The 13,369-nt window shown below is 38.0% G+C and overlaps 1 protein-coding gene across 2 annotated transcripts in view; it reads right to left on the bottom strand.

The window, feature by feature from the left end:
• Positions 1–7,298: 7,298 nt before the first annotated feature.
• The window catches only part of LOC134628176 (receptor-type tyrosine-protein phosphatase gamma-like), a 470,111-nt gene continuing 464,040 nt past the window's right edge, over positions 7,299–13,369 (bottom strand). For both annotated transcript variants that reach the window (XM_063474903.1, XM_063474904.1), the window contains one exon: positions 7,299–8,189. In XM_063474903.1, coding sequence (XP_063330973.1) covers positions 8,155–8,189 — 35 coding nt within the window. In that variant the 3' untranslated portion in view covers positions 7,299–8,154. The remainder of the gene's footprint in view (positions 8,190–13,369) is intronic.

Genomic DNA, 13,369 nt, shown 5'->3' with positions numbered 1-13,369 from the left:
TTAACGAATTATGCATGACAATATCCAAGTTTTTTTGCTTATAAATTTACCAGGTTAAAGTTAATTTTATTTTGTTTGTGGAATATTACCCCTGCTCTGTTTTATTGTTGTTTATTTTTAATAACAGTCTTAACGGGTCTTTACCTTACGAGATTAAGTGCCTTGAGGCGATTGTTGTCATGATATAGAGCTATATAAATTGAATTGAATTGAACCACTTTCAGTATATGAATCACAGCTGCCTTGTGTAGTTATATTGGGACTGAGCATGTACAGCTCCCAACATGAGGACAGGACACCAATACTACTTTTACAGCATGAACTTCTGGATTTTTCACTCTTTAAGCCCTGAAAAGAAGAAATGGACATTCACCCTTTTCTATGACTCCTTGTATTTCAGTGTAATTTAAGTTCAGCTTTTCTGTGTATTTCTTGTGGATTTATGTATTGCCAGTTAGGGGTCATAGTACACTTACTGCATCTAACAATGCAAGCACCTCTTAGGAGTTTTCTTACACATGATGATGGAGATACCTGATGGCACTCTAAGATCTTTTAAATACTCTTTATATTGTACATTGTGTATATGGTTTTATTATTTTTGACACATTGTGTTTAATAGAGGAGCAGGTGCAAGTATCTGCATCTATCTTCACTGTTAGACACTACTTGGGATTTTATTTTTGTGTTTTTTTGTGTGTGGTTTGTGGTGCCTTTGTTTAGGCATTTAGTCCCATTCTTTCGAGACAACATGCAAGATTTAAAATCTTTTCATTTATCAGTTGTTTGTCCTAGATATGATCTCATTCTTGATTGGATGTTGTGGGTCATGTGACTGTTCACAGGCAATTTAGGATGGCGCTGCTTAGTGTTTCACTGTCTGATGAAGAGCAGGTGTGCTTTGAACATCATCTAAATACAATGAATAAGAAATGTGGAGTCCTGCTATTTGTGAACATTTAATTCGTTTTCCTTCCAGTGTTTCAGCTCTGCACCGCCCCATAGGATGAGGATGTGTGCGGATTCATTTTTGTTCTCTATTAAATTGAATATTGTAATTTTGTACTGAAAGCCACAGAGAGGTTAGAAAGCCTGAATCAACATGTCAACAAAAAAACAGAAGACACTCAAAGTTGGAGGTTAAGTTTACAGTTCATTTTTACACTGGTGTTTGTTTGTTTTTTTAAACTTGACTAAATTTGCTAAAAACAAAGAGTGTTTACTTTGAACACATTTAAGCTGCTGCTAAAAGCAAATGAACATGAGTGATAAGGCCCTGCATTGTCCTTCTTCTGGCACAGCTACAATGTTTAATCATTGTTGTGTGTGTCCACCCTCCACAAACTCATTTATGTGGCAACACACACACACACACACACACACACACGCACACACACATTTAGTTGTACAAATCGTGGTCCATGGTTAACAACACTTGGTCAGGTTATCTGTTATTGTTCTGTGTACATGAGTGCTTGACAGGTTAAACCTAACTGTTGTAGCTCAGCCATTAGCCATAATTGTTCCAATGCATGAGTACTGTCACAGAGAATAAAGATAGGAACACAAGATCAAAACTGCATTGTAGTTAGGAAAGTGTAAATGAATGTTAGAATGTGAAATGTGCTAGCACAAGCACTGCTTTCAGGTTTCCGAAAAACAAATGCAGATTTGGTGACTATATGAGGATGTTTTGTTTTAAATATGTAGTATAGTATTAAATATGTTAAGCACCTAAATACTTAAAGCAGCAGTTCTTTTTTTCATAAAGGAAGTAACATATAATAAAGAAGAACGTTGAGTATTAAAGCCTGTGTAGACTTTACATACTGTTAAAAACCCTGTTTTGGATCAGTGAACTTATTGCATAGATCAGTTATTGAGCCCACTGCAGAGAGAACCAAAACGTTCTCATCCCAAAACGTAAGATACCGATGCTATGTGACAAATCATCAGTATGTTGTGCTTTCGGAAACATGAGAACCGTTTGGAATGAATCTAGACATGTACATTTATTTTACTTTCTCATCATGAATCGCTTTGGAAAACACTATCTAATACGATTAAGGTTAGGGTTAGGGCTGGAATACACGGCTGAAATGTCTGGTACCGCCAGGAGCGTCATTCTGTTTAATTCCATCCACAATCAGGCGCGCATCATAGGGACATGGAAGGTTACTTCTCGCGTTACTATGAAACACCTCGGGACCTGACAAATCATCGGTATGCTACGCGTTGGGAATGAGAACGGGCTGAATGAACTGTAGATCAGTCTGGTTCAAACTACAGTGTGGGCCATTTATATGGATACACCGTAATAAAATGGGAATGGTTGGTGATATTAAAGTCCTGTTTGTGGCACATTAGTATATGTGAGGGGGCAAACTCCTCAAGATGGGTGGTGACCATGGTGGCCATTTAGAAGTCGGCCATCTTGGATACAACTTTTGTTTTTTCAATAGGAAGAGGGCCATGTGACACATCAAACTTATTGGCAATGTCACAAGAAAAACAATGGTGTGCTTGGTTTCAACGTAACTTTATTCTTTCATGAGTTATTTACAAGTTTCTGACCACTTATAAAATGTGTTCAATGTGCTGCCCATTGTGTTGGATTGTCAATGCAACCCTCTTCTCCCACTCTTCACACACTGATAGCAACACCGCAGGAGAAATGCCAGCACAGGCATCCAGTATCCGTAGTTTCAGGTGCTGCACTTCTCGTATCTTCACACCATAGACAATTGCCTTCAGATGACCCCAAAGATAGAAGTCTAAGGGGGTCAGATCGGGAGACCTTGGGGGCCACTCAACTGGCCCACGACGACCAATCCACTTTCCAGGAAACTGTTCATCTAGGAATGCTCGGACCTGGCACCCATAATGTGGTGGTGCACCATCTTGCTGGAAAAACTCAGGGAACGTGCCAGCTTCAGTGCATAAAGAGGGAAACACATCATCATTTAGCAATTTCAAATATCCAGTGGCCTTGAGGTTTCCATTGATGAAGAATGGACCCACTATCGTTGTACCCCATATACCACACCAAACCATCACTTTTGTTGTTCCAACAGTCTTGGAGGGATCCATCCAATGTGGGTTAGTGTCAGACCAATAGCAGTGGTTTTGTTTGTTAACTTCACCATTCACATAAAAGTTTGCCTCATCACTGAACAAAATCTTCTGCGTGAAATGAGGGTCCTGTTCCAATTTTTGTTTTGCACATTCTGCAAATTCTGTGCGACGATCTGGGTCATCCTCGTTGAGATGCTGCAGTAGCTGGAGTTTGTAAGGGTGCCATTTGTGAGTAGTAGTGATGGGATTTCTGGCTCTTTTTAGAGAACCGGCTCTTTCGGCTCGGCTCACTAAAAAGAGCCGGCTCTTTCGGCTCCGAACCGGCTCTTCAGGTTGTTTTGTTGCTTTAATTAATTTATTATTACAATAATATAAAATTATGCACAAAAGGAATTACTAATGTAAAAAAAAGTGGTTTTATTTATATATGTTTATATATAAATATATACAGTGGCCCCTAGAGACACGTACAAACTCCAAAAAGCACGTACAAACTCTAAAACACATCTCTAGCGTTAACTGAACTTCCAAAACAGAGCTACCTAGATCACTTAAATTACACAATTGAAAGCATATGTGTATTGTTTGTGTATTTATACACAAGCACTCATATATATTCAAATAATTTAAAAAAAATGTTCATTTACCTGTTACTACCACACACCGGTCGTTGGTACTTGCTGGCTTGTGTAGCCTCTAGGTAACAAAAGCTCAACACTGCGCCTAGCATTCTGGAGCACTTCTGTTGTCTTTTGTACATGTTTTGGAATTTTTACGTGCTTCTGAGGCTACGTCCACACGTACACGGGTATTTTTGAAAACAGAGTTTTTCCGTTTTCGTTTTAAAAAATAATCCCGTCCACATGTAAATGCAGAAATGAAGGAAAACGCTGCTAGGAGCATGCCAAAGCAACAGGTGCCGATATATTCCTAAACGTGTAGAAATGTTGGCCAATCAGAAGTCTAGAAGCCTCGGTGGGAAATAGTAAACAAAGATGGGGCGTAGAAGCAGAACTGAGTCGTATGTGTGGAGGGACAGTAACTGTGTGTGTATATGTAAGGATTTAAACACTGCTGAGAGTACAATTAACAGTAACAGTATTGTAGAAATTCATTTCACCGAAACAAAACGTGGCGCACAGTGTGACGTCAAAAAAGGCGCACATCTTTGACGCTGCGTTTTCTCCGTTTTCCTCATCCACGCGTAAATGCAAAAACGGAGTTTTCGAAAATATCCACCCTGACAGGCATTTTTAGAAATCTCCGTTTTCAGTGACCGAAAACGCTGTTTACGTGTGGACGAAAGGTGCAAACGCATAGAAAAATCTCCATTTTCAAAAATACCCGGGTACGTGTGGATGTAGCCTGAGTTTTTATGTGTTTTGGAGTTTTTACGTGCTTCTGAGTTTTTACGTGTTTTGGAGTATGTACGTGCTTCAGGGTTTGTACGTGTTTTGAAGTTTGTACGTGCTTTGTCTCTAGGGGCCACCGTTAATATACTTTTATTTAGTCACTCCACATAAAATGTAATAAATAAATCATATAATACAAAAACCAACTAGTCACTGTTCAACTTTTAACTATTTAAATTTTCAGCTTTTCCTTTTAAACAAATTTAAAATGAAACAACACAAAACACTGCAAACCACAACACAATTAAATATAAATTAAAATATGAAAAAGAAGATGCATATTCTCTGTCATATGGGCCTGCATGAATTAACTTTCTGAATCCTTTATCATCTGCAACTGAAAATAGTTGTGGATGATTACTATACCTTTCTAATGTGACGTTGTTGTCCCTGGCTCTCTTTCTCTCTCTCTCCCTCCCGCTCTGTTCCTGTGCTACTGCGACTGTAACTACCGCCCCTCCCCCCTCTGCCCAGCGCAAAGCACAAGGCTCGCTTGGGGAGTGAAGCGGAAAAAAAGTGCGAGAGAGAGGGTGAGTTTGTATCGTCTTTGCTGACGATACAAACATTTTTTGCTCTGGTGATGATCTGCAGAATTTATTGGAGGATATGACTAATGAAATAAGTAAAGTGAAGTTCTGGCTTGATAAAAACAAATTATCATTAAATTTGAATAAATCTAAACTTATGTTATTTGGAAATAGTAGTTTAAATACAAATGCAAAAATTTAAATAAATGGTGCTGATATTGAAAGAGTCAGTGAAAATAAATTTCTGGGGGTAATAATAGATGAAAAACTTAATTGGAGAGCTCACGTAAGATATATTCATTCCAAAGTATCACGAAGCATTGCAATACTAAACAACGCAAAACAGGTATTCGACAGAACATCACTTCATATTCTCTACTGTTCACTGGTTTCACCATACTTAAGCTATTGTGCAGAGGTCTGGGGCAATAACTATAAAACCACATTACATTCACTTTTTACTCTTCAAAAAAAAGCAATTCGAATCATCCACAATGCAGGTTATAGGGAACATACAAACTCACTATTTTTGCAGTCTGAAATATTGAAAATGGATGATCTAGTGAAATTCCAAACAGCACAAATTCTATTCAAAGCAAAAAATAAAGAACTGCCAGGTAATATTCAGAGTATGTTTTTTTTGAAAGAAGGAAGTTATAATTTAAGGGGTTTTTGTAACTTCAAAACAGGGAAGGTACGAACTACAAGAAAAAGCTTTTGTGTTTCTGTTCATGGGGTGAAACTATGGAACAGTCTGAATATGGAATTAAAGCAATGTCCAAACATAAAACTGTTCAAAAAGAGTTATAAAAATATGATCTTCTTGAACTATAAAGAAAAGGAAAATATTGAAATTAAGTGAATGTCTCTATTTAAAAAAATAAAATAAAAAATTCATGATGTGATATTATAATATAAAGTATATCAGAAATCTTTTCACTATTTCTATTACAAATTATATCAGTAAGGAAGCTGACTAAATATTAACTGATAATTTATGGCAACGGGGTGGGATTAAATAAGTGTTTACTTCTTCCCACTCCCTTTCAACATGTAAATTAATCAGAATGTTGGTTTTTTGTGTATGTATTTTGTATAGTATTTTTTTTTCTCTCTCTTATTTTCTTTTCTAAATGTACCCATATATTGTTCACATGTTGAAATAAATTACTAATCAATCAATCAATCAATCAATCAGTTCACGTCAAAGATCCGGCTCTAAGAGCCATTTCGTTCGCAACCGACCCATCACTAGTGAGTAGCTAATATCCACCGAAGGGATGTTCGACTAATGCCACTCTCCAGTGACATGCGGCGAGTGCTACGCTGTGGGCTCTTGCTGAATGAAGCTAGGACAGCCACTGATGTTTCTTCATTAGTGACAGTTTTCTTGCGTCCACATTTTGGCAAATCCAACACTGAACCAGTTTCACGAAACGTAGCAAGCAGCTTGCTAACTGTAGCATGGGAGATGGGTGGTCTCGTAGGGTGTCTTGCATTGAAATCTGCTGCAATGACCCGGTTACTGCGTTCACCAGATATCAACACAATTACGATCCGCTCCTCACGTGTTAACCTCTTTGACATGTCAATGGCTGTGAACAAAGAGAAACTTGTAAATAACTGATGAAAGAATAAAGTTACGTTGAAACCAAGCACACCATTGTTTTTCTTGTGACATTACCAATAAGTTTGATGTGTCACATGGCCCTCTTCCTATTGAAAAAACAAAAGTTGTATCCAAGATGGCTGACTTCTAAATGGCCACCATGGTCACCACCCATCTTGAGGAGTTTGCCCCCTCACATATACTAATGTGCCACAAACAGGACTTTAATATCACCAACCATTCCCATTTTATTACGGTGTATCCATATAAATGGCCCACCCTGTACTTCAGGTGCTTGTGTTCTTAACTGATGCTTGGCTGTCAGGATGAAAACAAAAATCCTTTTCAAAGGAATATCATGTGGTTGTGGTCAATATTGTGTGAATCTCTCTCTACATATATATATGTGTGTGTGTGTGTGTGTGTGTGTGTGTGTGTGTGAGTGAGTGAGAGAGAGAGAGAGAGAGTTCAGATGACATAGCAGCATACAAGAATGTAGAGGACTAAAGAAGTCCACCTTCAGTTGGCTGAATCAGCTGTGAGTAGCAGAATAGTAATCTATAGGACATGATGGAAATCAGTCTGATTCAGGAGGCCACAAAGGACGTGTACAAAAATCACAAAGTTATTATGATAGGGATATATTTATATATGTATACATACAGTACTCCCATATATTAAAAAGCATATTATGAATTATACAAAGAATTAACCATAAAAGTTCACAGTAGCAGTGGTTACACCACATAGGTATCCTAATTTGGATGTGAATAATGGTGTAACAACAAAACAATGGAAACAATAAATAAATCAGTTTAAATAAATACTTGTTTGTGGTTATCCTTCCATGAGCTTCTTTCCATTAATCTTGTGATTGATGAATAGTAACATGATGTGTGAGCATGGTGTAGGAGGTCATGCTGAGCAGAAGTCAGACATCTTGTTATAGAGACAGAAAACTTGTGATGTCCTTCACAGAAGCAGTTGGCCTAACAAGTCAAAGCCCTGAAATGTCACCATAAAAAAAGTCCGAGTTTGAATGAGGAAAATCCAAGTGAGTTTTGTATATGTAGGCTGTAACACTACACTGAATAGTGCAAACAAGAAAAGACAAAAAGTGTTTCTCGCTGCCCACTGACACTGTCGTGAAACTTAAAAACAGGTGTAAACCCTTCAGTAGGAGAACAATAAGACATAAATTGGTGAAAAAAAATAAATATCAAAACTTTATATCTGTGTAAAAAAGTAATCAGGTTATTAATTTTAACCAAGAGTCTGGCAAAAAAGGCATTGGAAAGTCCTGTCCATGATAGTTCCTTGACGTTTTTCAAAGATAAGTGCTTCTTTTATGGGCTCAGGAACAACACAGGTTTTTTGGATCCACGGGACATGTTCAGCAGAGCTCCTTGTTCTGAAGAGCCTGTTTCAGACCAACAGCTCCATACTCTCGGACCGGTCTGACATAGTCAGTATTGTCTCATTAACATCTCTAGCCAGAAGACCCAAACCATTCACGTTGACACTGATGGGCCTAAGTAGAGTCTTGTGTAGGAACTGGTACTGGTCCTGGGAAGGAAATTGACAGACAAGAAAAAATAGACAGCAATATTAATAATGTACCAACATTATTTTGCTGCACTAGGCATATAAAGAAAAACAAAGTTGAAAATATGATACATACATTGGCCAAAACACTGTGTTCTCTGTTGTGGTGCAACTTTATATACAGATCTGGGATAAATTCAACAGTAAGTGCAGTTATTTCTCATAGTCAGTATATTGGACACAAGAGAATTCTCTCATCCATGTTAGGGGAGTCTATAGACTTTGGTTCTATGTAGAATTGAAGAAGCCATGCTGGTTTAAAGTTGCAGTGTGTAAAATCTCAGATGTCATCAGATTGCACTGTCAACTGAATTCTGTTTTATTCCCCTCGTATATTCAAATTTAAGTGGACGCTGTAGGACAAACAACTGTGCTCACTGCTTATCTGTACCAAGTATACGCTGTCAGTGTGCTGTTTACCTTAGCTATCAATGTGTTCACATCTATTTACTTTGGATGAGGCTGCAAAATGTTGTGAAATAAGTCAACGTAGATGCTGAAGATATCCTTTTCTGTCGATAAGCACAGCTGTTTTCATCAGTCCTGTTAGCTGTTGTTACCAAAACCTTCTTTGAAGCGGATCTAACATTGTTACACTGGGAAACATAGCAAAAAAAAGCATTGCATGTCTAATCTGCTAACAATGGGACTCCATTTTAGATGATAACACAGGTATGCTCCTTCATTTCTTGAGACTCTTGAAGGTTTAGACACAAATTAAAATTTTCCTCCATTGGAGAAAAAGCGATTAGGTCAAACGGTGATGCGCATCTCCGCGAATGTATTCAAGATGGCGGGGCAACACGGAGGCTTCCACAAACCAGCACCTACGCTTATGTATTTTTAATATAGTAATTGTAAGTTTATGAGATTGCATCAGTCAGTGATTTTCAGTAATTTTCCTTCGAGCCATAAACGCATACTAATCAATGTTTGTTTTTGTTTTTTTATTAGATTTCTATTTAATAAACTCAAAAAGTATATAACTATACAGTGGGAAAATAAATATTTGATACCTTGCTGACATTGTAGGGTTTGTTACTTAAACCCCTTTTCCACTAGTACCTACTTGGATCGACTCGCTGCAGTTTGCCATGTTTTCAGGGTTTTCTATTAGGTTATAGTACCTGGTACCAGGTTATAAAATAGTGCCAGCTCGGCTGGGATTCCAAAACAATCTGAGCAGGTGCTAAAATATGGTGTCATTAGTCTGCATGCAACCGATCGGCTGTTCAGCCACCTGTTCTAAAATAAATTAATTGTGATGTATCACATCCTTTGAAAGCTGAGTTCAATTTCTCTAGCCACACCCAGGCCTGATTATTACCACACGTGTTCCCAATCAAGAAATCACTTAAATATGATCTGGCTGACTAAGTAGAGTAGACCAAAAGATCCTTAAAAGCATCATGCTGTGAACCAAGGAAATTCAGGAACAAATGACAAACAAAGTAAATCTGAGATCTCAGTCTGGAAAAGGCCAAAGCCATTTCTAAAGCTGTGGGACTCCAGCAAACAACAGTGAGAGCTAGTGGTGTACCTTCCCAGACTTGGCCGGCCAACCAAAATTAACCCAAGACCTAGCAATGACTCATCCAAGAGGTCACAAAAGACCCCAGATCAACATCCAAAGAACTCCGGGCCTCACTTGCCTCAGTTAAGGTCAGTGTTCATGACTCCACCATAAGAAAGAGACTGGGAAAAAATAGCCTGCATGGTCGAGTTCCAATACTGCTGACCATCTCGGTTTTTCCAGAAAACATCTTGATGATGTTAAGAAATAAATATATATTCTTAATGCTTATTTTCTGATTATATTGTTTTATGTATTTTAATAATAGAGGCCTTTATAAACCAGGCCCAGAGGTGACAAAGAACTAGGTTAGAGGGTGACAGGTTGCCCTGGCAACCGAGACTTCAGTAAGGGGAAGTAAAGAAAGGGGAAGTTTAGTGCAGAGGCATATTAATAAAACACAGGAAACCAGACAGAAAAGCGGAACTAGTAACACTGAAGGAGTTGTTTTGATTGAAACTGTGTGTCGGTGTGACGTAGTGCAGAAATATATATACAGATTTAGCTGGCAAAGAATTCAGACCTGAGCTTGTGTGTTCGTGTGTTCAGGCCTCCATTTCCGGAAATGTAAAATTAAGATAATCTTTTGAGCTGTGACCACTCTGAGTCCAGTCTTTCTCTGTCGCCAAAAGAATTCAAAAGAACGGAATTTAATAATGATTCTCAAGATTTGGGGAAAATAGTCTGTGGCCTGACGAGACAAAAGTTAAACTTTTTGGAAGGCATAAAAGTAACATAGCACTTCAGAAAAGGATCATCATACCATATATCATATATCAAGTAAAATAAGGTGGTGGTAGTGTGATGGTCTGAGGCTGTTTTTCTGCCTCAGGACCTGGAAGACTTTTATAGAAGAGATTTGTTTGGGCCAGAAACACAAGGAGTGGACATCCGACCAGTGGAAATCTGCGCTTTAGTGAGTCCAAATTTGAGATCTTTGGTTTCACCCCGTGTCTTTGTGTGACGCAGAAAAGGTAAAGGATGGTTTCTACCTGCATGATTCCCACCTTGAAGCATGGAGAAAGAGGTGTGATGGGGTGGGGGTAATTTACTGGTGACACTGGTGGGGATTTATTCAAATTTGAATGCATACTAAACCAGCCTGATTATTACAGCATCCTGCAGCAACAATGCCATTCATTCCGGTTTGCGTTTAGCTAGACCATCATTTATTTTTCATGTAGAGGAGGTGGCTGAGGATTGCTCCATTCCATAGTCAATCTTGTGGAGTTGTAGACATTCCAGGATCCACGTGTGAGGCATTGAGTCATAGGCCTTCTTGTAGGTAGTGCACAGGTTGGTCAGTCTGGTCTTACTGTCATGGGCGACTGCTCTATCTGTATCTGTGCTTTGTCCTTCTGGTATTCCTGCCAGTTCCTTTCTGTGCCCTACTTACAGTATGTATTTAACCATGTGCCTGTTCATCTTAGCCACTATGATGGCTTTTCAATTGATAACCGCATTTCACTTGTTCATTCTTATAAGCAGCAGTTTTTTCTTGTCTTTGTTGTTGTTAAAAGCACAATGGGACCGGTCCCCTATGGGGACCCTGAACACACACACACACACACATATGTGTGTGTGTGTGTGTGTGTGTCTGTGTGTGTGTGTGTGTGTGTGTGTGTGTGTGTGTGTGTATACTGAGGTAAAAACATGATTTAAGGCTATTATTCTGCTGAGGGTATGGGAAGACACCATCACATCAACGAGCCATCTACTGTAGAATCCTGGATGAGAACCTCCAACAGCTAGAAGACAGAAGGTTGTGGACAGGTCTTTAAGCATCACACTGAGAACAAAAAAGTACATTAAGGTCAAGGATTGGCCTCACCAGTCTCCAGACCTTAATCATGTACACTCTAAAAAGTAATTCAGAGGCTTAGTAAATATCACTATAAATATAAGTTAGATGAGCCTGATAAAATCTATGAATATCCTTTTAGTAATTATTTGAGTTTGATAAGTTGAAATAAATGTCTAAAATGTTAACATATGTGTTTGTGTTAAATTAAGGTATTTATTTACATTTATCTCAGACAATAAATTCAGTATGTGGTTCACAGAATACCTTCTTTGCATGTACTTAATATTTTTGTTTAAAATTGAATCAAAATATTTGAGAAACAGGTATCTATACTCATCAGTATCTTTTACTAAAATCATTAATTATTCAAATCAATATCATTTATTGTCAGCAACTACAACTGAAAAGTGTAAGTAAAACACGATAACGTAGAGTAATTGACTACCATGAGCCTTTTTCATTGTTTTGTTCATTTTGTTTTTTAAATACTCTGAGCTTTTGTGTTTGCTCTCCTGGTTTGACATTTGTCCTTCAAGTATGTAAGGCTTTGAGCTAAAAGGGAAAAGGCACTTGTCTTTTTAGTGCTTGTTCATTTCGAGTTATTGCCATGTTTATGAAAATTAAATTTTCGTTTGGAAAAATGTTAACATGTGGTCATTTTTCACACATGTATTATGAAACACACAACTACATATTAGTTTGTTTGGTTTTTCAGACTTAGACTACCAGTGAAATACAATAATTGGCTCAAGAGTTGGCAGTTCGTCTTGTAATCGGAAGGTTGCCGGTTCGAGCCCCGGCACCAACAGTCTCGGTCACCTACTGGTTGCCTACTGCCTACTGGTGGTGGTCAGAGGGCCCGGTGGCGCCAGTGTCCGGTAGCCTCGCCTCTGTCAGTGCGCCCCAGGGCAGCTGTGGCTACAATGTAGCATGTCGTCACCAATGTGTGTGTGAATGACTGAATGATTCGTACACACATTCAGGATGACTGCATGTAGTGTAAAGCACTTTGGGGTCCTTAGGGACTAAGTAAAGCGCTATACAAATACAGGCCATTTACCATATTTAATATTAAGTACAATTTTGATTACTTTCAGTTTACAATATTAAGTAAATGGAACAAAATTTTGGATCAACTGACCATCTATATTTCAGTTACCAAGCATGTCAGTGTTATTTACTCAATTTTTTCATGTTTGTGTAACAACTACAATTATTGATTTCAACTTAATATGTTTAAGCTTTAGTTATTCAATTGATCAAGTATATTGAACAGATTTGACTAGTTTCCAATCTACTCAATATTTTTAAGTGTAAAAGTGTTGCCTCAAAAATTTTAAGTAAATGTCAGTTTCAGTTTTTAGAGTGTAGTAAATATGAGAAGGAAGCTGTCGCTTTGCTGGTTGACAGTAATTTATTTTCCATAAAAATTAGAAATGGTTCATGTCAATATAAATGAGCATACTTAGAAATGGGATCAAATATCCCCCGCTGTATCTTTAAAAAACTGAGCCGCAGATCGCTATACTCAAATGACTGGTTCTGAAAATCTTAGAAAATTATTTGGAGGTGCCCTCACCATTAATCAGTGCATGAGGATATTTTGGAAATCTGACCCATGGGAGCTTGAAATGAAAATGTACCTTTATGAAAAGTATGTAGCGGATAAACAGCATGCAAATTACATGCTCTGATTTTTTGGGCAAATTTTGTAAATCTCTGGGATTACACCTTTTAGACACACAATGTCTGTAAAGACTTCTG

The sequence above is a fragment of the Pelmatolapia mariae genome, linkage group LG5 (assembly GCF_036321145.2).
Source record: "Pelmatolapia mariae isolate MD_Pm_ZW linkage group LG5, Pm_UMD_F_2, whole genome shotgun sequence".
Classification (NCBI taxonomy): domain Eukaryota; kingdom Metazoa; phylum Chordata; class Actinopteri; order Cichliformes; family Cichlidae; genus Pelmatolapia; species Pelmatolapia mariae.
The sequence above is the reverse complement of the archived record's forward strand: the minus strand, read 5'-3'. Positions and strand labels throughout refer to the sequence as shown.